This window comes from Asparagus officinalis, chromosome 1, assembly GCF_001876935.1.
Source record: "Asparagus officinalis chromosome 1, Aspof.V1, whole genome shotgun sequence".
Lineage (NCBI taxonomy): Eukaryota > Viridiplantae > Streptophyta > Magnoliopsida > Asparagales > Asparagaceae > Asparagus > Asparagus officinalis.
The window spans coordinates 14,511,601-14,535,145 of record NC_033794.1 but is presented as its reverse complement, the minus strand read 5'-3'; the positions used below and the strand labels follow the sequence as shown (position 1 = coordinate 14,535,145).

At 34.4% G+C, this 23,545-nt stretch overlaps 1 protein-coding gene across 1 annotated transcript in view; it reads left to right on the top strand.

The window, feature by feature from the left end:
* LOC109851181 (protein ILITYHIA) overlaps positions 1 to 21,402 on the top strand; it is a 41,741-nt gene extending 20,339 nt beyond the window's left edge. Inside the window, exons 25-60 of the mRNA XM_020421219.1 lie at positions 1,456 to 1,578; positions 1,799 to 1,879; positions 1,964 to 2,080; positions 2,231 to 2,403; positions 4,991 to 5,068; positions 5,175 to 5,322; positions 5,766 to 5,888; positions 6,000 to 6,056; positions 6,140 to 6,250; positions 6,336 to 6,527; positions 6,616 to 6,789; positions 7,644 to 7,754; positions 7,848 to 7,917; positions 7,981 to 8,059; positions 8,153 to 8,255; positions 8,338 to 8,508; positions 8,666 to 8,788; positions 8,882 to 8,995; positions 9,348 to 9,454; positions 9,561 to 9,612; positions 9,689 to 9,795; positions 9,874 to 9,933; positions 10,018 to 10,132; positions 10,744 to 10,854; positions 10,934 to 11,071; positions 11,143 to 11,265; positions 11,378 to 11,449; positions 13,284 to 13,396; positions 16,040 to 16,198; positions 16,280 to 16,376; positions 17,822 to 18,004; positions 18,439 to 18,633; positions 18,718 to 18,894; positions 18,980 to 19,112; positions 20,185 to 20,263; positions 20,891 to 21,402. Coding sequence (XP_020276808.1) covers positions 1,456 to 1,578; positions 1,799 to 1,879; positions 1,964 to 2,080; positions 2,231 to 2,403; positions 4,991 to 5,068; positions 5,175 to 5,322; positions 5,766 to 5,888; positions 6,000 to 6,056; positions 6,140 to 6,250; positions 6,336 to 6,527; positions 6,616 to 6,789; positions 7,644 to 7,754; positions 7,848 to 7,917; positions 7,981 to 8,059; positions 8,153 to 8,255; positions 8,338 to 8,508; positions 8,666 to 8,788; positions 8,882 to 8,995; positions 9,348 to 9,454; positions 9,561 to 9,612; positions 9,689 to 9,795; positions 9,874 to 9,933; positions 10,018 to 10,132; positions 10,744 to 10,854; positions 10,934 to 11,071; positions 11,143 to 11,265; positions 11,378 to 11,449; positions 13,284 to 13,396; positions 16,040 to 16,198; positions 16,280 to 16,376; positions 17,822 to 18,004; positions 18,439 to 18,633; positions 18,718 to 18,894; positions 18,980 to 19,112; positions 20,185 to 20,263; positions 20,891 to 20,933 — 4,212 coding nt within the window. The 3' untranslated portion in view covers positions 20,934 to 21,402. The remainder of the gene's footprint in view (positions 1 to 1,455; positions 1,579 to 1,798; positions 1,880 to 1,963; positions 2,081 to 2,230; positions 2,404 to 4,990; positions 5,069 to 5,174; positions 5,323 to 5,765; positions 5,889 to 5,999; positions 6,057 to 6,139; positions 6,251 to 6,335; positions 6,528 to 6,615; positions 6,790 to 7,643; positions 7,755 to 7,847; positions 7,918 to 7,980; positions 8,060 to 8,152; positions 8,256 to 8,337; positions 8,509 to 8,665; positions 8,789 to 8,881; positions 8,996 to 9,347; positions 9,455 to 9,560; positions 9,613 to 9,688; positions 9,796 to 9,873; positions 9,934 to 10,017; positions 10,133 to 10,743; positions 10,855 to 10,933; positions 11,072 to 11,142; positions 11,266 to 11,377; positions 11,450 to 13,283; positions 13,397 to 16,039; positions 16,199 to 16,279; positions 16,377 to 17,821; positions 18,005 to 18,438; positions 18,634 to 18,717; positions 18,895 to 18,979; positions 19,113 to 20,184; positions 20,264 to 20,890) is intronic.

Sequence of the window (23,545 nt, the reverse complement as noted above, 5' to 3'; positions counted from 1 at the left end):
CACAAAGGATAATCAGATTTTATTTGTAACAAAGCAAGTAAGAATCAATGTTATAGAAGGCGCTAGGCGTTTGAGCCGGCGCCTAGGCGTTTGAGCCGGCGCCTAATCGTTTGGCTATTGTATAAATTATTTAATTATAATAATTGATAAAAAAATATATAATTCATATAAATTTGTAAAAAAAAAGATAGCAATCTTAGATCCACAATAAACCATGCATACTTAAATACTAAATAGTTAAAATAATAACTAACAAGATTATAGAAAGCGTTAGGAGGCCTAGGCATTGGACCCAATGCCTGTAGCGTAGTAGTTTTTTTAAATTTTTTAATTGTAGTTTTTTTAATTTTTTAATTACAATAATTGATAGTAAATATCAGTATTATAGAAAGTTTAGGTACCAGACTGGTGTTTAGGTGGATTTTTTTCTTTATTTAAGTGGTGATTGAAGAGGTTTTGCTGAAAGTCGGAGGAGATAGTAGAGGGGTTTATATTTAGAGGTTAAAGGAGGTTGGAGGACGTGGAGGCTGTAACACAGAAAATCACAATCAATGTCTAAAGGGTGTAATCCACGTAAGCAGACAATGCTCCCCTAAACACTCCCAAAACCTAGGCGGACAATGCTCCCCTAAACACTCCCAAAATCTATATAATGCACTTAGGATGTGATATACTAAAGTAGTTAAGTTTCGAGAAGTTTGTTTACTCTCACATTATGTAATTGTATCTTACTCACTGTTTTAAAAAACCTACGCCTAGGGGACAGCCTAGAACTGCCCAGGTGCTATGCGCTAGTTAGGCGGTCTAGGTAGGCCTAGGCGGACTAGGCGGAGGTTTTTTAAAACAGTGAGTAAAATACAATTATATAATGTGAGAGTAAACAAACTTCTCGAAACTTAACTACTTTAATATATCACATCCCTAAGTGCATTATATAGATAGTATCTCCGATCAAACTGTGGATTTACGTGGCCATATTTAGGATTTCCTAGATCGCTACGTTGGGTTCATCTTGATGAAGATTATGTTTCTTTATCTTTCTATATCAAGTAACTTTGTTTTTGGACTTCTGAAAGTTCATTGATGATAATAATTTATTGCTTCCAAACCATATTCTTTATCAATAGCAATAATTTCTGTTAGGTTGCTCTACCGAAATTTTGCGGTAATGGTTTCTCGTTACTGTTTGCATTAGAAATTAAGCTTCGTTTTCTAAAATTTCCTTGGATTTTATCATTTTGACCTTACTGTATGAACTTGATTAATTTCTTGATCTATTTCCAGCACGTGCCTCTGTTCTTTTTCATTTTTTTCCACCAGGAATTCGATCTTCAATCTGTTGCATACTTTCAAACACACGCATAATTACATCTTAAACTAATTTGGTGTCTTAATTATGTCTTCTACTATGTCATTCATCTTTGTTTAAGAAGCAAAAAACTGATGATCTTGCAGGCTGACCCTAACATGGATGTTCGAGGTAGGATGGTAAATGCTGGCATCATGATTATTGACAAGCACGGCAAAGAAAATGTTCCTTTGCTGTTTCCTATCTTTGAAAGTTACTTAAACAAAAAGGTATCTTCTTATTTCCAATGGATATTCAAATGCCTTTTACTGAACCAGGTTGGCGTGATTACTGAGTTTTTTTGTTCTTTTTTTTTCACTATACATACACGCACACACACACACATAGAGAGTGAGTGAGTGAGGGAGGTATCCTTGTCATATGCTTTATCTCATTTTGCATGTTGCTCAAATATATGCTGATGGTGGATTTCTTCTTATAACTTAATAGGCATCGGATGAAGGAAAATATGATCTAGTTAGAGAGGGTGTTGTTATATTCACTGGAGCCCTTGCGAAACATTTGGCAAAGGTTTGGCCCGATATTTCTTTTGATGGATTGAACTGTCATGGCTTTGATTTTTCTTCTTAGCATAAAAAATTATTTTTGAAACAGGATGATCCTAAGGTTCATACTGTCGTTGAGAAACTCTTGGATGTTTTAAACACACCTTCAGAAGCTGTGCAGCGTGCTGTCTCAGACTGCTTATCTCCACTGATGATATCAAAACAAGTAATTCGTTTTCATTTCTTGTAACTGAATTGAGAATATTTTTTTTTGGCTTTCCTTTTAGCCCTTCATGCTGTCTTACAGCAGTGTCTAAAATTATCCTTTTAGCGAGCAAGCATTTTTTATTGACCTTTATTTCTGTGGTGGGATTAGGAAGATGGTCAGGTTCTTGTTTCCAGACTTATGGAGCGGCTGATGAAGAGCGACAAGTATGGGGAACGTCGTGGGGCAGCTTTTGGACTAGCTGGGGTTGTCAAGGGATTTGGAATCTCTTGCCTGAAAAAATATGGTATCGTGGTTGTGTTGCAGGAAGCTTTAGTAGACAGGTTTGCAACTGTTATAATTTTGCTGTTGTTTGTATCTTTTTACTATTGTAACGCATTAAACATGTGCAGTTCGTGATGGTTGAATGCAGTCTGTTCATCTTGTTGATTACCTATGTCTTGTATGATTTGTTATTTTCACGTTGAAATGTAATGCTAAAGTTACCTGGAGCGGCCATTAAGATATCACTAAGGCTCTGTCTGGATTCCATGGTATTTTACTTGTTTCCATGGTGTTTTTGCCAAAAACAAAACACCATGTGTTTAAAAACCATAGTGTTTTTTGAGCTAAATCATCCTCAAACCAAAAACACAATGCTTATTTCGAAACACATTTTAGGTGTTTTAAGTTTGGTGTTCTGGTTTTGAGTTTGAGAAGGTGTTAATATAATATCTAAACATAATATATTAAATATAATTAATATAGAGTTATTATCAACATGCTTATTATATTATACTATACCATACTCTATTATAGTTAATTTAATATATTAGTAGTATTTATTAAATAATATAAAAATATAATAAATAAAATAAATAAAATATCTTATATAATAATATAATAACATATTAAATACCAATATTTAATATGTTAATAATGTATTATATAATAAATAAATAATAATAAAATATAAATAAACTAATAGAAAAAGTTATTGATAATTAATAATAATATAATAATGATATAATAATATACTATACAATAGTATAATCACTATAATATTATTAATAAAATTGTAATAAATTAATAATTATAAAATATTATATAATAGTAACATATTTAATAATAACATAACAATATAATAATATTATTATAATAACATATTGTATAGTAAATGTAATATAATATATAAAATATTTATATATTATGTAATAAATAATATAATTTATTATAAAGTAAAATAATTTTTAATAGTAAAATAATTTATTGCTAACAAATGTTAATGTAAAAATAATATATTCATAATATAATGATATTTATTTATATCATAAATACTAATATATTATTAAAGTACTATTAATAAACTCTAACATATCAAAAGCTATAATATATTAAATAATATTAAATAATATTAAAATATTTATAATATATTAGTTTATTAATAATATACTAGTATTAACATAATATTAACATTATTAATAATATTATATTTGTATAATATTATATTATATTAATAGTAGTATAATATTATATTAATAATAAAATAACATTATTATAAAAATATTAATATAATATACAACAAATAACAAATTGATATACCAAAGTAATTAAATATATAATTATTTGAAAATAATATGTAATAATAATAATAATATATAACTCATTAAAGTATAATATAATATTATAATACATTATACAATATTATATTGCATTATATTTAATACTTATACTACTATAAGTCTATAATAATGTAAACTAAATAGTATAACATTATATTTACAACATATTTTATTATAATTAATATATAACATATTAATAATATGTTTTATACTAATGTTATAATGGGTCAAACTAGTGTTGACCAAAAATACTTAACATGGTGTTTTGAAAACATTTTAAGGGAAAAACACAACACCATGTTGTTTTTTTACAAAAACACGAAGGAAAACACCGTGGTACCCAAACGAAGCCTCAGTTTTAAATTCGCTCTCTTTTTAGTTCATTTAAACCATGAAGATATTCTATGTTAAACCTTAGAGATCCTCATGCATTTCATGCCTCCTTCTATTGTATTTGACATTCAAGTTTTTATTTATGGAGTATTCAAGTCTTTTTGGTCAAAAGTTGAAATTTTGCATAACCTGTATTGTAGTTTTTGAAATCAATTGCTTGGTTGCTACAATTCAGCCACCTTCCTTTGTTTTCTAGTTACCGTATCATTTAAAAAGAATACCGCTTTCTTGATTTGTCTTTCAAGTTGAGGTAATGACTATTGACTAATTCTCGCAAAATCCAAACTTTTGTAAGAGTGTAGAAAGAAGTCATTGTTTATATCCCTGATTTCATGTTGCTAACTGTTTAATATTACCATCTGGGGAAAGATTGGCTGAGTTTTTCCATGTGGAAAATGTGAAATACCAAATCCATGGTCATGCATGTTCTCGTTTGTGGTTTGTATCAAATGAAGATGTATTTTTTTGTTTTCCTTGGGATAACTTTATGTCGGTTGGGAAGAGTTAAAGGTCATGTCTTTTGCTTCGCTATTTCATTTCTGTCCCTCAGTCCTTGTGCAAACAATGAATGGAACTTCTTTTATCGAGTAGTCAGCTTATCATTGATGGTTTACCTTTAACTGATCATTTTTTCTAAGCTGTCCTCTTTCGCTAAATAATATTTGATTTCTGTAGTCATTGACCTGATATGAACCTCCTTTGCACGGTCAGTTTCATGAAGTTTCATGGTTTGTTAGATAAAATAAATCTGATTCATCTCTACTATGGTCTATTACTAGAAGTCTAGAACTTCTGGATTTTTTTTTTATCTTTTGCCTATATTTTTGTAGACATATCGTAACCTTTCAACATCATATGATATGTCATTAAAAAGCTCTCTGCTAGGTGATGGTTATCTCTTTTCCTTGTTCTTCAGGAATTCCGCGAAATCACGTGAAGGAGCTTTGCTTGGATTTGAATGTCTTTGTGAAAAGCTTGGTAGATTATTTGAACCGTAAGAACATCTTTATCCCGATTAAATAACTTCTTTATCCCGATTAACTTTATCGCCAAGAATCTTCTCATCCTTTTGTGATTGTAATCTGTCTTTATGTCTCCAGATACGTGATTCAAATGTTACCATTGCTTTTGGTTGCATTCTCTGATCAAGTGCTTGCTGTTCGAGAGGCTGCTGAATGTGCTGCTCGTGCAATGATGTCACAACTCACTGGTCACGGAGTGAAGCTTGTCCTCCCTTCACTTCTCAAGGTTTTTTTTTAACTTTTTATTTTCAGATATTTTTGTTATATTTGTGTATGTCTCAGGCATTGGTCATATAGCCACATTTCCTTTTCATTATGATATTTCTCTCTATTCAGTAGTTCGTTCCGTATCCATCATACTATTCTTCAAATATGATATTTTTCTGATATCCTTAGATTTTCCAGCTGAGGTTCTTTACAAGTCTCCTGATGGTCTCTGTAATTATCATTTAATTAAGTAACAGTCATTCACAGAGGGTGATGTCAACATTGTCATGGAAATTCAGTCCCCCCACCCCCCTCCCGAGCCTCTGCATGTGTGTGTTGCTTTTTCAGGTGTCATGTGTGAAGTTCACAAATGGTTGGTGCAGTCAACTGGTTATTGTTAAGGTCCACATACACGTTTTTGAGAAGGTTTCTTCCGTTGCTTATAGCATTAGATTTGTACAGGGACTAGAGGACAAAGCATGGAGAACTAAGCAAAGTAGTGTGCAGCTGCTTGGTGCTATGGCATACTGTGCACCTCAACAATTATCTCAATGTCTACCTAAGATTGTTCCTAAACTAACAGAGGTTTTATTTGATTTTCCTCCAATCAAATTACTTATTTTAGCTATCCAGCAGTTATTTCTGAAATTAAAAAAATGGTGGTGATGATGGTGTGCATTTACTTTATTTATCCAGGTTCTCACTGACCCACATCCCAAGGTTCAATCAGCAGGGCAAACAGCATTACAACAGGTTATCCGTCTTGTTCCTGTGTATATGTCTATGCATGATATGTTATATCCGTTGTGAAGCTTGACACATACTATGTTCTTCAGGTTGGGAGTGTCATTAAAAACCCTGAAATATCTGCTCTTGTTCCCACTCTGTTGATGGCTCTCACAGATCCTAATGAGTGTACAAAACACTCTTTAGACATCCTTCTTCAGGTGAGCTTTCAGCATATAATCTTTAAAACCATTCATAAACTTCTTATTCATTTTAAACTTATATCTGTTTACTTGTCATATGCAGACGACTTTTATTAACTCGATTGATGCACCATCTTTGGCTCTACTAGTGCCCATTGTCCATAGAGGTTTAAGGGAGAGGAGTGCGGAAACAAAAAAGAAAGCAGCCCAAATAGTTGGAAATATGTGTTCTTTAGTTACCGAACCAAAGGATATGATTCCATATATTGGGTTACTAATCCCTGAAGTCAAGAAGGTATCGATCCTCCCTTTTCCTTTGGTTACCTTTTCCATTTATAAGGTTATTGGTTATTATTTCACAAATTTACTGAACTTGTGAACAGGTTCTTGTGGATCCTATACCAGAAGTCCGGTCAGTTGCCGCTAGGGCTCTTGGGTCTCTCATCAGAGGAATGGGAGAAGAGAACTTCCCAGATCTTGTTTCATGGTTGATGGACACACTCAAGGCTGACACAAGTAATGTAGAGCGATCTGGTGCAGCCCAAGGACTGAGTGAGGTAAAGATGTATTTTCTGTTATTATATTTTTGCTGTGATGCTTTCTATATGATCTTGTTCTTTTCTGGGTGATACCTTTTAATTTAAGTCTGTTTCCTGCTATGTTAAATTGCTATCTCATTTCCTGCAAATTGTCTATAGGGATGTATAGACTTAATATACTGTCATGATGTATTGTTATTTGTTATTTTATACTCGGTCAAGCTCCTCTTTTTTCTCTTTTATTTAGTCTCCTTGCTTATTTATGATCCGTGCATGCTACCAATAAGAATGCCATCGTATGGATCGGGTACAGAAAATGCAGCCTCAGCACCTAGAACTCACTTTTGTTGAAGTGCTTCCATGCTTTTAGGGTTTTAAAGTGCTTTTATGTGCTTTAAAGCGATTTTTTGAGTAAATAGCGCCAAGAATGCTTAAAACCACCAAAAGCAATAAAGCAAAGCGGCTTGGGACCGGCGGACCGCTTGCACTTTAAAATCCACTTAAGCAGGACTTTTTTGAGCTTTTCAAAACCTTGCTGCTGATGTTAGATTTTGTTTGATTAGAGCCTCTTCACCAAGTTTCTCTTGTTCCTGCATTGGCTATTCGTAGATTCTAAGTGACCAAAAAGGTTGAACCTGGAAATATATACCAGTTGAGTGATAGTACATGCGAACTAACTTACATGGGCCTAAAAGTATGCCATTATCCTTAATTACTACTCATGCAGGCTTAAAAGGTGATGTTCTGGAAAATAATTCATGGTTACTTATCATCATTACATGCTATTTTGATTGAGCTCAGTGGCATATGTTTTTATTTAAATAGTTCCTTGCATAATTAAGTTTGAATTTAATAAGAGTATTTCTCTCCAGGTTTTGGCTGCACTTGGGAAAGATTACTTTGAGCGCGTCCTGCCTGATATTATTCGGAACTGTTCTCATCAGCGAGCATCTGTTCGTGATGGACATCTGACTCTTTTCAAGGTGTATATGGACATATTCAACTCTGCTGCTATCTTTATCTTCTTGCATCTATATAACCTTTTCTCTTTATCTAATTATAATATTATTATGCAGTACCTGCCTAGATCTTTGGGTGTTATGTTTCAGAATTACTTGCAGCTTGTCCTTCCTGCTATTTTAGATGGTGAGTTAAAACCTTGTTTCTTCTGTGTTCTGTAATTTAGATTTTAACAATTTTCTCTTTCAGGGCTTGCTGATGAAAATGAATCTGTACGTGATGCTGCTCTTTGTGCTGGTCATGTCTTTGTTGAGCACTATGCAACGACGTTAGTACCTCAGAGATTCTGTATGTATTAGTTTGATCATGTATTGTGTTTATGGTAACTAAGTATCTGTTGTCAACTTGAACATCAAACTAGGTCGTTGCCTCTGTTGCTTCCTGCGGTTGAAGATGGCATTTTTAATGATAATTGGCGTATACGACAGAGTTCTGTTGAACTTTTGGGCGATCTTCTTTTCAAGGCATTCATTTTTCCTTTTGTTTTTCAATTTATTAAATTTAGAATGTGGGGATTTGAATCTTCAAGTGACATCTCATTTTCAGGTTGCCGGAACATCTGGAAAAGCTATTCTTGAGGGTGGCAGTGATGATGAAGGTGCAAGTACAGAGGCCCATGGGCGTGCTATTATTGAAGTGTTGGGCAGAGAAAAGCGTAATGAGGTTCTTGCTGCGGTGTATATGGTTCGCACTGATGTCAGCTTATCTGTGCGACAGGTAATGATGAGAGGTTTCTTTTTTCTGTTCTTGGAGTAATTGCTCAACGTTTGCTCTGCTGTTTGTCTTGAATTTTATCCACGTTATAGATTTTTAACCATGATTATTCCAAGTCCGTCATCTGATTCTCATCTGTTTTTACACGTTATTTCGTCAGGCTGCTCTGCATGTATGGAAGACCATTGTGGCAAATACACCAAAGACTCTTAAAGAAATAATGCCAATTTTAATGAACATACTTATATCTTCTCTTGCTTCACCTTCCTCAGAAAGACGACAGGTTTGCCTTTTTTTTATTTTTTTCTATCATCATCTTAGTATTCCATGGTAATAGTTTTATTCAGATTTATTATTAATATCTACTTTTCTTTAGGTTGCTGGTAGAGCTCTTGGCGAGCTTGTTAGAAAACTGGGTGAAAGAGTTTTACCTTCAATAATTCCAATTCTATCTGAAGGACTAAGGAATCCTGATATTAGCAGAAGACAAGTAAGTCTTCTTATTTTTATCGTGATAGTGTGCTTCCTAATTTGATCTTCTTACGTCATCCAAGTGGTAATGAGAAAAAAATGCACTCAAATCTGTTTCTTAATTTGATATTAACAGAAGACAAAGTAAGTCTTCTTATTTTTATTGTTATAGTGTGTTTCCTAATTTTTCTTAAGTCATCCAAGTTGTACTGGGAAAAAAGTACTGCACCGGTCCTGTTTCTTTAATATTCAGTTTGAACTCGTATCTTTTGTTTTCTACTTTTCTTTAGTTCATTTGATTTTCAAGAATCGTACTTTTTATGTCAACCGAGATGACTGTCTTTGTTTGATTTTTCTAATAATTCTTTCAGGGTGTATGCATTGGTCTGAGTGAAGTGATGGCAAGTGCTGGCAAACATCAGTTAATTAATTTCATGGATGACCTTATCCCTACAATTCGTACAGCTCTATGTGATGGGTGTGCTTTTCTTCCTCTAATTTCCTAGCTACACTAGTGTGTGTATTCCCCAAGTTCTTTGATGTGTTTGCACACATAAAAAGTAACATTTGTCTGATGTCAACAGCTCCCAAGAAGTCCGTGAATCTGCAGGCTTGGCATTTAGTACTCTATATAAGGTAAATTGATTGTATGATGTGAAGTTCTTCGTTGGAATATCAGATAAAAGTTTCAGGTGCATCTATTTTGATGCAGAGTGCTGGAATGCAAGCTATTGACGAAATTGTACCTACACTACTGAGTTCATTGGAAGACGATGAGACCTCTGAAACCGCACTTGACGGGCTTAAGCAAATTCTAAGGTTTTTATTGCAATTGATACTTTAATTTATCATTTCAGAGTTTGTTAACTGAGTACCCTGCACTGCTATATTTTCTAGTGTCAGAACAGCAGCCGTTTTGCCTCATATATTGCCCAAACTGGTCCATCCACCACTTTCGTAAGTGACATCCACTTTTAAACCTTTAATTTGGTTCTTAGAGACAGCTTGATAATTTTTATAATGCATCCGTTGTGAATCCAGTGCCTTCAATGCCCATGCTCTTGGAGCCTTGGCAGAGGTTGCTGGACCTGGTTTGAATTTTCATATTGCAACAGTTCTTCCACCATTATTAGTTGCTATGAGTGATGATGCTGTGGTAAGATGCCTCTACTCTATTATATTTAGATGCTTGATCATTCTTATTCAATGCATTCTCATTTCCTTCATTGTAGTTATGAACTATTTCTTAGTCTCTTTATGTAATCAACAGTAAATATCAAATATGTGCTTTAATATAACAAATTGGAGTTAATGTGATCTGACAAACAAGCATCACATTTCTTCCAATTCCTCAATATAACAAATTGAAACATAGCAAGAAGTAGAATATTTCAAGGTGTTCATGCCAATAGTGCAGCCTATTGTTGCTCCCTATCATGCCTCTGGAGGGTGCACACAAGGGACTGGTATTATTTTTCTATTGTATCTGGTCTTTCCCCTCAGAATTTTATTCTCTTTTAATTCAAAACGCATTGTTAATATCTGTTATAAGTTGCACGTTAACTCTGTGTGGTATCTTATAAAGAAAACAATTCACATCCCTTAAATTTGTTGAGATATTCGCTGAGCTATTGTTAGCTTTCATTTGTACCTGATCAGCAATGGGATGATATAGATTTTGGTTAGAATGCATTCACCTCTGTGAATCATTAAAATAAACGTGCTTCGTATGAGCAATGATGTTCATATCTTAAATCTGAATGGTAGGATGTGCAACAAGCTGCAAAGAAGGCTGCGGAAACAGTTGTTCTGGTTATCGATGAGGAGGGTATTGACTCTTTGATATCGGAGCTTCAAAAAGGGGTTTCAGATAATCAGGTTTTTTTTTCAGTTTTAAGTACTATTTAATTTTGTGTCTTCAAGGATATGATTTCACCACTCACCACTTTTTGTGCAGGCTTTGATGAGAAAAGGCTCTGCTTATCTAATAGGCTACTTTTTCAAAAATAGCAAATTGTATTTGGTTGATGAAGCTCCTCACATGATCTCCACATTGATCACTTTATTGAGTGACAATGACTCTGACACTGTCATGGTAAATCTAGAAAGTTACTGTATATGTTGTTCCTTTACATGAGATACTTACATTTTTTTAATTTTTTATAGGTTTCTTGGGAAGCCCTAGGTAGGGTTGTGGGATCTGTACCCAAAGAAGTTTTGTCTTCATATATCAAACTGGTCCGTGATGCTGTCTCAACCGCTAGAGATAAAGAACGAAGAAAAAGAAAGGTATGCTAATGGAATAACAGTTTTGATCATTTTTGTATTCACTATCACATAGTTGCAATTTTTTCCTTCCTGGGATTTACCTCTTGTCTGGATTCATCATTGTGCTATACAGGGAGGACCTATTCTTATACCTGGGTTCTGTCTTCCAAAAGCCCTGCAACCATTGCTTCCAATTTTTCTTCAGGTAATGCACTCGTATCTATTTGTTATAATTTCGATGTCTTTATAGTCATTTACTTGAATGAAAAAAGTTACTAGAGGAGAATATGGGCCACGAAAAATGTGAACTTCCTGAATTAGTGATTTCGACTGACTTATTTACCTGGGTATTTCTGTCTGAAGCTGTACCCGTACCCAACCCGTACCCGTATCTGTACCCGAACCCAGTGGACACTCCTTGCATGTATGCATACATTTATTTGGTCATGTACTCAATTAGATAATCCATTTTTAATTTAAAATACCTGTCATAAACTTATTGAGCATGTATCCTACCCTTCATATACTTTCTGAAACTCGTTTGACGTGGTCGGAATCTGAACCATGGTTTTAAAGAATCATTTGGGTGTCTAGTTCAAAATAAGTGGTTTTCAATGTATAAGCCACGTAATAAAAGAAGAATGAAAATATTATTGGGGTTTTAATTCTCACAACACTTGAATGAACAACATTACTGATCTCATATAAATTATTAATTCCAATATCAATATATATGTGTATAAATATTTATATAGCAATGTCCCTGTTCCTTATCTTTTACAAATTTGGCGAGTCCAGTATCTGTTTCCATTTCCATGCGATGTAGTCGACTTTACAAGTGTTTAGTTGGATTACAAATATGTATAAAGTTCTTATATGAAAGTAAACTGGCAATACACAGCATGATTATGGGAGTTATGGTTATGGGAGTTGGTGACTGTATTTGTCTAATACCTTTACTATGGTTTATAGAAATTAAACTCTTATGTCCTCTGAGCACATTAACTAGTGCTTTGTTTAACTTTGGCCTATGTGGTAGAAAGATTTTGCCTAGAATTAAGGCTAAGTCTTGCTGTATAAAATTTTTAAGAGTTAGTGTGTAGGACAGTAGGAGTTGGAGTGTTGTATTTGCATTTCAAAAAATAATTATGCAAATAATATCCTACTTTTTGGGAAGATCATTGACTTATAATTCCATCTCTGGGGTGGATTAAGCCTAACTCTAAGATTCCTTATTCCACTTCGCAAGATGGTCACCTCCAACTTATTCTGAGCAAACAAGGCCATAAACGTCTTAAAATCAGTAATTTATTCCAGTGTCTGTAGACATTAGCTATTTGAAAAAAGAAAAAGAAAAAAATCCCTTCCTATTCTGCATTTGCACTGGTCTGACTGTAAACTGGCCAGATTCTAATAAAATTAAAAGACCTACTGAAACATCAGGCAGTTGTAAATTTATGACTTGTGAATAAGATTATATTTCACTTCACAAAAGTGTACCATCTTTGCATTTAGAATGCATCCCTTATGCCTCACAAATTTTCTTCTAAAATAATTTGACATTTAGAATCAGTTATTGCTTTATTGGTTTGCACTATTTTATGGAAACTGAAATTGTGGCTCGCTATGTAGCATGACTACTTCTACCATTAAGCCATGCCTGTACTGAACACTTAAACACTTCGTTGAACACTCCTTGGATATGTGTGGGTAGTTACTTTAGTTTTGATTCTCGTTCTTTTTTGTTTCTCCTTGCTGATCTACTGTGCTTGATCATTCTTTTATGTTGCTTATTTATTTACTTCACTGTGTTGGATGAAATTGTGATATTATGTATTCTAAATTGATTTAACATTCTAGCTTCGATTCTTTTTTTTTTATAATTTCTCCTAGCTGATCTGCTGTGCTTGATCATTTGTTGTTGCTGATTTACGTACTTTTTTGTGTTGGATGAAAGTTTAAACTTTCTTCATTATGATATTATGTACTTTAAATAGATTTAACCTTTCTATTGAATGCATTCATCTATCCTGTATTAGGGCCTAATTAGTGGTTCAGCTGAAACAAGAGAACAAGCAGCGCAGGGATTGGGTGAGCTGATTGATGTCACAAGCGAGCAGACATTGAAGGAGTTTGTTGTTCCTATAACAGGGTATGACTTATTTATTATGTCTAGATATTATGTAATTCTTTATTTGTTGTAGGTAAAATGTTAATGGTCTACAAAACATGCTTCCATGTGATTAATCTTTTACTTCCAGCATCTTAGAAACATGACTGAAAGGTTTTCTACCTTTCTTGCCTTTATCCACCAAATAGTACGATCATTAACATTAGTTGAGCATGTTTTCTGCATAAGAGTTTCCTGCTGCTTATATGATGTAGCTCAAAAGCAAAACATAATCGAATTGATCTTAGATATTATATGTAACAAGTACCTCTTTGATATTAATAGCATGTTTGCCGACCTACATATTTTTACTTAAATGTGTTTTTACTTATAAGGTTCCACAATCATGTTTGGTAGAAGTTACTTATTCACTTATTTTTAATTTATAAGTAGCCAAAAAATAAGTTGGGATTTCCCAAGTTTTCTTTTGGGTACTTATAAGGAGATTTACTTATTGTTGTCAAAAGTCTACTTTGCCCTTAAAAAAAGTATTAAGTAACTTAGAAGGCTTCAAAAAATAAGTATTAGCCAGACATGCCTATTTCGTTCTAGCACAATGTTGCGAGAAATCTTAACTTGCAAAACATACATACAGGCTATTATTTTTTTGTGGTTGGTGGAGCTTGAGTGAGTTTGCTGATCCCCATTTGGAGATAAGCCCAAGTGGACTTCTGAGCCCATTGTCACAACAAATCTTACGGTGGGTTTGGATAGAGAAGAAGGTAGGGGAGGGGAAGGATTGAACTAAACCTAAGGAGAGGGGGAAGGGGAGGAAGGGAGTGTGATGAAACTAATTGTGTTTGGATAGGCAACTAGGGGATGGAGAGTGAGGGAGCGTGATAGAACTAATTTGTGTCTGTTTAGAGTAGAAAATGGGAAGAGAAGCGAAGCAGCATGACCAGTTCACTTAAAAAACCCAGCCCTTCCCCTCCCAATTCGTCCAATTTAGGAGGGTTGAGAAAGTGAGTGAATTTGATATGTTTTAACCCTCCCCTCCCCTTCCTTACTAAATATAAGTTGTATCCAAATGCAATTTGTAACCATCCAAAGCCTTCTCCTCCACTCCTGAAAAAACCTATCCAAACTCACCATTAAACTTCCATCTGAATGCCACTAAATATATTATGTTTATGTTACTGTATATCAGAAACACTATTTTAAAAAACCTCCGCCTAGTCCGTTTAGGTGTTCGCCTAGGCCTAGGCGGTACCTAGGCCGTCTAACTAGCGCCTAGCGTCTAGGCGGTATTTAGGCTGCGCACCTAGATTTTACGAGCGTTTAGGGAAGCATTGCCTGCTTACGTGGATTGCATCCTGTAGGTCTTAGTTGTGATTTTATGTGTTGTAGCCTACACGTCCTCCAAACGCCATTAACCTCCAAATATGAACACCTCCACTACCTCCTCCGACCTTCAACAAAACCTCATCGATCACCACTTAAATGAAGAAAGAAATCCGCCTAGACACCAGTCCGACATCTAAGTTTTCTGTAACATTGACATTCACTATCAATTATTGTAATTAAAAATAAAAAAAGAAAATATCTTAGGCTCTAGCCTTGTTGATTATTATTTTGGCTATTTAGTATCTAAGTATGCATGATTTATTGTGGGACTAAAATTACTATCTTTTTTTGAAAATTTATATGAATTTAATACATACTGTAATTTGAGTTGAGATGAACTTATAATTTGAGTTGAGAAGTAGAAACATACAAAGAGCTATTGTATATGGTAAACCAAGCAATTTAGTTAATAGTGTTGGTATTTTAGTATTTACGCATCTTTGATTAAGTATATATATATTTATCTTCAAGTATCACAATTAAAAAAAGAAAAAAAAAACGCCTAGAAACCGCTTAGGCGCCCGCCTAGACGACTAAGCACTGGGCGCCAAGTCCGATGCCTAGAAGCGCCTAGTGTTTAATGTAACATTGATCAGAAAGCTTGATAGCGTGTTAAAATTACTATTGTTTATTTTTCATTAAATTTAAGAGATGTGGAAGGCTTGCCGTTCAAACTAGTCTATAGGTTCTAGTCTTCTAGATAATCCAACTAGAACCGGGGAGAGGATGGTTATGTTATCAAACAAGAGATCCCCTGCATGCTAACGTATGCAACTGGAAACAAGAAAAAGTTCATTAATCCAAATTTTTTTTTTTGTGGCTGGTATGTTTCATTTCCATATGCAGTCAATGATTTTAATATATGAAGACCTAGCAGTGGTTTAAAGTATCATATGCTTTCCAAACATATCCTCAAATCTGGATGTGTCCAATGTTTTTCTTATAGCTAATTTAGCGGTTTCTTTTGATATACTTTTTTTGTTCTTATAAAGCATTTTCCATCAATGTCATTGTTATTTTTTTATTGCTAATCTGAGAAAAATGTTTTCCAAGAGTATGTGGTGTATATTTTTGCTGTTATTTGATAATGGCAAGTTCCTGAGTTTTCCATGTATCTTAGAAAAATAAAATAAAATAAAATAAAAAAGTAGTGTTATTAATCAAACTATTGCAAGGGCTGGTTTTGTTCGTATGTCGATGCATGTGCATGCATCTGATGCTTTGAACTTGCCAAGGTTATGTTAAATATTTGATCTGATCCAACATTTTGAATTTTGACAGGCCTCTCATCCGGATTATAGGCGATAGGTTCCCATGGCAAGTGAAAGGAGCCATTTTATCAACTTTGTCTATCATGATAAGTAAGGGAGGAATTGCACTTAAGCCCTTTCTTCCTCAACTTCAAACTACGTTTATAAAATGCCTGCAGGATAATGCAAGGTTTGTGAACTTCACATTTTCTTTAACTGTAGTTAAAAGGCTGCGTTCTTTCTTTTGCATGAACATAAATTACAATTGCAGGACTGTTCGCACGAGTGCAGCACTTGCTCTTGGGAAGCTTAGTGCTCTCAGTACTCGGGTTGACCCTTTGGTTAATGACCTTCTTTCAACATTACAGGTACTGCTTATATATCTCATCATGTAAGAAGAAAGCATTTGCCACGTGTTTTTAGGCAATTAAGGACCATAGGGTTATTAATTTCCTTCTCCCTTTGTTGTTTAGATCTACTGTTAGCTCTATTATTTCGTTAATGGTCTTCCTGTTGTTAATTTAACCACCATAAATTTGGTCTCAAATGCACTCACCCAGTCTATCTCATAGAACTATACATATTACATATCATTGATATTAGCATTCTCATACAGCTGTATTTATTATTGAACTTGTTTTCTTATTAATTGGCAGTAATCCTGAATCCTTATTTGTAAAGCACTACACTACACAAATAAATAAATAAATAATAAAAATAAAACTCAAATTTCATTTCTAGTCTATGATCATATTATATTCAGAAGCAGTTATCCACTTTAACCGACCCACTATGATTAGAGAAATGACATATTCAACCTCAAGATCTTTGTGTATGATCGATTATAAGGAGGGAAAATGATTTCTAGGTGCTTCATCACTGTCAATTTGATTATAGCCTCAGTCTATATCACAATCTGCTGAAAAATCATATGTCATTTTCGTCCTATATTTCTTAATCCTTATTTCTGTTGGCCTTTGTGATTTGGAAGTTTTCCCTTCTCTAGTTACTTCAACTAATACATCAAATCTATTATGTTTCCAGAGTTATCCCTCAAATCTGACTGTTTGCTAACTTACCACTGTATTCCTGATCATTGGGTTAAAATACCCTCTTAGTTAATTAAAACCATTTATTTCTAAAGATGAGAGGCTAAATGACAAAATAAACCCTCTCTCACTCCTACCTCTCCCTTTTTGCAAATCCTGACAAGTAACCATTTATGGATACACTAACTTTCAAGATATTTAAATTATTTTAACGGAAGATCTAGATATATTTTTGAAATAGTCCTTAACCAAAAATGAGAGGGTAATGTAGGAATAAATTAAATATGGAGATTTGGGAGGTAAATCTGCAAATAGGAAGATATGTGGGTATATAAGCAAAAGGCCTGCCTTATAATCAACATATAACACGCAACGGGATTTCGATATGAATATTCCTAGGCGTCTATCAAAACTAAATTGCTAACACAAAAGATGATGAGTAATTGTTGATCTTGTTGTAAGAATATGTTGAATCTGAGAATAATTTTCTTCCCTCTAGTTTCTCCTACATGTTAGTTTCCAATCATATGAATCATTAGTCGCACCAATCTATTTCTAGGCACTTCATTCTTTTGCAGAAATCTCATCATTTATAAATATATAGCAAAACACCTTCCACATTGTCTTCCCAGGAACTACATCTTTTTCATTCTTTTTTCTTTCTTTCTTTCTTTCTTCTTCTTTTCTTTTTTATTGTGCTAAGTTGACGACTAGACTTCGGCAATAAGTCTAATGGAACAAACCTAAAATTCTATATTCTCCAGGCATCGGTTGGTGGTGTCAGGGAGGCTGTGTTGACTGCTCTTATGGGTGTTATTAAGCATGCTGGGAAGAGTGTAGGCAGTGTCATCAGATCTCGAGTGTGCATTCTCCTAAAAGATACAATACAGCTGGAAGATGATGAAGTGCGGGAATCTGCAGCTAAAGTGATGGGTGCCATATCCCAGGTATTAATTATCACATATTTTGTTCTAGTTGCACAATCTGGCTTCTTGGAATATTTTGATTGTTAGTAATATTTCATGCTACGTGCTTCTTTGGAGAATACCTTTCCTGTGTAATTTTCAATTTATCTCCTACGTCTGGATCATGGTTTATTCATACTAAAAATCATTTTGCTTGTCATAGCATTGATGAACTTTCTGTTATGGTATATCATGGTTTATTCATACTAAAAATCATTTTGCTTGTCATAGCATTGATGAACTTTCTGTTATGGTATATTGTTTACCATCGACAAACTCTTTGTCATGGTATATTGTTTATGGAATTTTCTGCTTGATACATGAAAAACATGTAACCAATTTCATTACAGAAAATCATGAAAACTATCTAGAACATTCTTCAATGCCTTGACGAATTTGCATTGTCTCTGTCACAGTACATGGAAGACACAGAACTTTCTGACCTTCTGAAGATGGTCTCCAGCTTGAGTATATCATCGAATTGGTCAATTAGGCATGGTTCTATGCTTACATTGTCTTCCATGGCTATGTACATCCCAGCCATGATATGCCACTCTTCCCAATTTCCGTCGCTCGTTGATAATCTTAAAAATTCTTTGAGGGATGATAAGGTATGGCTTCAACTATTAAGTTAGATATGGTTATTCAGTGAGTGTCTTTTATTTGACTCTTGCATTTTTTTTTTTTTGTAACAGTTCCCTATCCGTGAATCTGCAACCAAGGCAATTGGAAGACTCCTTATTTATCAGATCCAACTTGAGGCTAAGTCAAAAACTTCATTGGAACTTCTTCAATTACTTATTTCAGCTTTGCAAGACGAGTCCAGTGATGTCAGGAGAAGATCTTTATCCAGCATAAAGTCTGTTGCGAAGGTTTGCGGTTTTCCTCTTTATATTAGGACTGAAATTTGTAATTTCGATGTTTTTCTTCTGAAAGTTGTTTACATCTTCTGAACAGGTAAATCCTTCAGCCATTTCTGCCAACCTTTTAAATTTGGGTCCAGCTGTTGCTGAGTGTCTTAAGGATGGGAACACACCTGTTCGACTTGCTGCAGAACGTTGCGTCCTGCATGTATTCCAATTGCCTAAAGGTAATTAATATATGCTCTTCCTCACTCTTATTAATTTATTTAGTATTTTTAAGATTTTAATTATCATCTTTTTTTTTATAAAATTTATGATCAAAATAAAGTGGGTTAATTGCAAGAAACAGGATACTAAGCAACATTTACAGCAAGCTTTCAACTTGTGTAAGACATTTTGTTTTTTGTATTCTGAATTGCAAATGAGATCTGAATAATCCGTGCAAGGAGATGTTGAGTATTCACTTTCTAGGTTTATAATTTTATTTACATATCCCATCAAAACGGTTTTGGCTATTATAGATTAATTGAAAATAGACTGGATCTTGACCATAATTTATAACAAGCTACCGAGTTGAGGTAAGACATGTTACTGTGTATTCCGAGTTGTAAGTGAGATTTGAAATAATCCGGTGATTCCGGTGCAAGAAGATGCTTTTGAGTATTCAGTTTCAAGGTTTATCTTTATCCTAATAAATGATGCTTTACTGTAGTTTTTATTTTGTGTGATTGGATAAGGACACTCAGAATACAATTCAAAATATTAGCCTACAACGACGTCAACAACAACAACACAACAGAGCCTTTATCCCAAATGTTCAAAATATCAGCCTATATGAACTATATATCGGCCAGTATATTTTTTGAAGGGTCCGCCACGACGATGATGTGGAAAATATGGAAAATGAATTGGTCATTCCATTGACATCACATTGGTCGATATCTTGGTTACTGGCATCTATAGCGGTCTGGTATATCTTCAGTAATTATCGACAGATATGGATCCTATGAAACATTAGGCTTTAATTGGTAGATTAAAATTTGTAAGAAGAACATCTATCTATCCACCTCAGTTCCATTCACTCAATAAATTCAGGCTCATCATTCTCTTCCTTTGTTCTGACTGGTTTAGGTTGCGTTCTTTTCCCAAAGTTTACTTCTTCCTTTTGGTGTTTTTTTCTTTTCCATCATGATGACATAAATCTTTGTTAAGATTTAACTGTTGGTAAACTCTTGTGAAATATAATTCTAAGTTGGTATCATTCTTTTATGTCTCATATTTTTCTGCTCTCTTTTGCAGGTGCAGATAATGTTGTTGCTGCCCAAAAATACCTAACTGGCTTGGATGCTAGGAGGCTTTCGAAGCTTTCTGAGGACAGGTATTAACCTCTATCAACTATGTTCCTCAATATTATTGGCTTTGGGAGCAACTTTTATTACAAAAAGAATTGTCCTCTTGGAGTAACTTAGCTTGATTATAATCCGCTAAGAGGATAATTATTCATGTTTGGTGAATGGTTAATTTAGTTTGACCATTAATAACTATTGGAAAAGGAAGGTGCACATCAATTTGATGTAGTTCATAGTGATTTTTTTTTTGTGAGGAACCTTTGCCTTGATGCGAGCCCGAGTGCCTGGGCACCCCTTTCACAATCCACACGGTCCAGGCTAGGTGAATAGCACAAGTGTTGCGATACCTACTAATTAGAAATTGGGGATAGGTATAATGCCATAGACACGGATCAATCCTTAGCCTTTTGAGCCAAGGCCTCAAAGCCCCAACCACTAGTCCACTCGCCGGGGGTTCACAATTACATTGTTATTCATTGAACATGGGCCTATTAGGCTGCTTTCAAATGGAAGTAGCTTAAATAAGTGAACCAGGAATTCTGTGGAAATTATGTAAACGGGCATTAGTTGAGATTCTTGAGAAGCTAGAGAGGCTTTTTAAAGTTTTCTTCGCATTTCTTCCCTGTTCTAACGATTCCCTTGGCGGATAAATGCAGTGATGATAGTGACAAGAGCGACGATGATACAGGATATACTTGATACTATTGTGAACAAGTTTTAGTGTAATCAGAGGACCAGAGACCCATCATGATGGAATTTCCGGCATCTGGGAGATTGCGGTTCTCCACTTTTCCTCGATACAGCCCTTGCCTTAACATCTTTTGGAGGCTGTGATGAGCTTGCAGGGGCGAGATTTTGATTGAAACCAACCCGGCATACGTGTTTTGCAACAATACACTATACAAAATATAAACTGAGGGAAGCCATTGAAAAGCCATGATAAATTTTCTTCTTGTTTTATACCTTCTGTTTTGTGTGTTTTGCATCTCTTAGGAACAGAGAGCAAGAAGTAGTAGCTGTTCATCCTTACCCACTTCCAGAATCTTGAGCCCAAGCAAGATATGAAATGTAGTATATAAGATTTGTTCAAGATGTGTGTTTCTTGTTTTGTTTACCATCAACTCATTTTGATAACACTGTCGTAATTTCTATCGTTGATGTTTCTAAATCGTGTCCGTTTGCCCCCTTCACTAATCATTCGATTCCTTGTTTGACCTTGTTAAAGTCTGGGGTTAATTGCGATTACACCCCATGTAGTATGACCCAATTGCGAACAGATCCCTCCTCGTTCTGGTTGTGCAATTATTTGAAAGCAACCTTTCTCTTTTCACTCTTAAAAATCATTAAAATTTTGAGGTGGCAGATCGATCCCCCATGGTTGTCAACTTCTAACGAGGTTGAGCAATTTCGAACACGTTCGCATAGTTGGAACACGGGAAGACTCCTCATTTAAAAAGTTGTTTTGATGTTGCACGTTGCCTGAACTTTCTAATTTATGTACCATCCGTCCGCAGAATCCTTCTCATCTTTTCGTCATTATTCTTTGCGGAACAAATTGGGGACGGAATGAGATCTGTAAATAAATTATCAACCATCAGGGATAGGGACTGTATAGCCTCCATAAATTGAAAATTAAAGACGGAAGTCAAGGGAATCTTGCTTCTGGAGTATTTCTCATTCCAAGGTCAATATAAAATGCTGGGAGATGGTGTACTATATGTTTTGAGAAAGTCGTGTGCTGTCTCCTTCTATGGTCAGCTATGTTTAATTATTTGTAATGTCTATATATCTAAGTTCAGCTGTCAAATTGAGATTATTTAATTTAAATAGTTTCATGCTGACTTTTAAGATGAAGGAACCAAGAAAAGATAGTTTAACAAGAAAAGTGGTATTTGTTTTTGCTGTAAGTTGTAAAGTAAAATTAAGGAAGAAGAAATTTTCAAAACCGACCCATTTTTTATTATTATCAAAATCGACCTATTTTTTTGTCACGTCAGCTTAATCTCATTCTTAAACAGTCGGGGTTGGCAACCCCAACTGTTTAGGAGGTTGTTAAACCCCAGTTAGAAGCCTTAAACTTGGTTTTTGCTGTTCTATATAGTCGGTGTTGGCAACCCCGACTATTTAGGAAATGATATTATGTTTAATCCAATCTCAAAATTGTTAAACATAATGTTGTGCTCTAATGGTGCAATTGTCAATTCTTTGATGTGGTATACAAATTACGAAGTTATAGCGTTCCTTTAAAAACCTTTTAGAATTACATTACTACCCCCCGTGTTTGTTTTGTCAAATTTCACATGCCGTCCGCGTCTCTGTGGTCGTTGGTTACTGGGTATTCTTGCCGTCTAAGCAACATGAAAGAGAGCAGAAACCAATAATGATTTTCTTTTCCTTTTTCTTTTTTTTGGGGGGGTGGGAATAAAATATTAACCAAACAATGTATGCTAGCCAATCATTTTGTGGGACCATTCATGCTTGGATGCAAACGTATGTATGCCCAATTCACTTAATTCCGAACAAATTTATTTCATTAGTCAATTTGAATATTAAACAATGTTTAGATTTTTGAGCATAATAGATTAGAATTAATTAAACTGACTGAACTAACCAAAATTCTACGGTCCTTTGGTTTTATAATATGTTAATAAGTACTGTTTATTTCGTTTCAAAAATTTCTAATACGAATTGATTGCTCTCTCGATTATCTTTTCTTTTTTCTCCTACCGACCCATAAAATTTTCTCTCTTTTTTCTTGAACTATTCTATTATTATTTTTATGTAATTGTTGGTATCCGTTGATTCGTTTCCGTCATTTTTCACCAATCTTTTTGTCCGTGTTTTTTCCTTTGGTTAAAATTAATCATTTTCTTTAACTAAATGGACTGCCTAACTGATTAGATCGAATTGAAGTGCTCCTCTAGGATGTGTACGGTTCCAAGTCTATAGTAGTTTGATTGAAATGACTCTTTACTCGTACTTAATTTACCAAATTTTCTAGTACTAACAAATTGTTTTTTTTAATTACAGGACTAGAGTGTTTGGCAATCGTGACGTTTTTGTCGTTTCTGTTTTTATTTTCAACAAAAATAATAAAACGCGTTTGGCAACTGGGGCGTATTTTTGACTTGACCTTTTATAAAATCCAAAATATAAACACTTTTCTCAAATCACCAAAAAGGTATTTTGAGATTCCGTTTTTTCATCTAAGCCGCCGTCGATTACCAAACACATTGTCGAACTTGCCGAGGACTTATTCCTCTGCTTAATTTGCTGCATACAAGTTAGGAAGAAGCCATTTTTTAATTAAA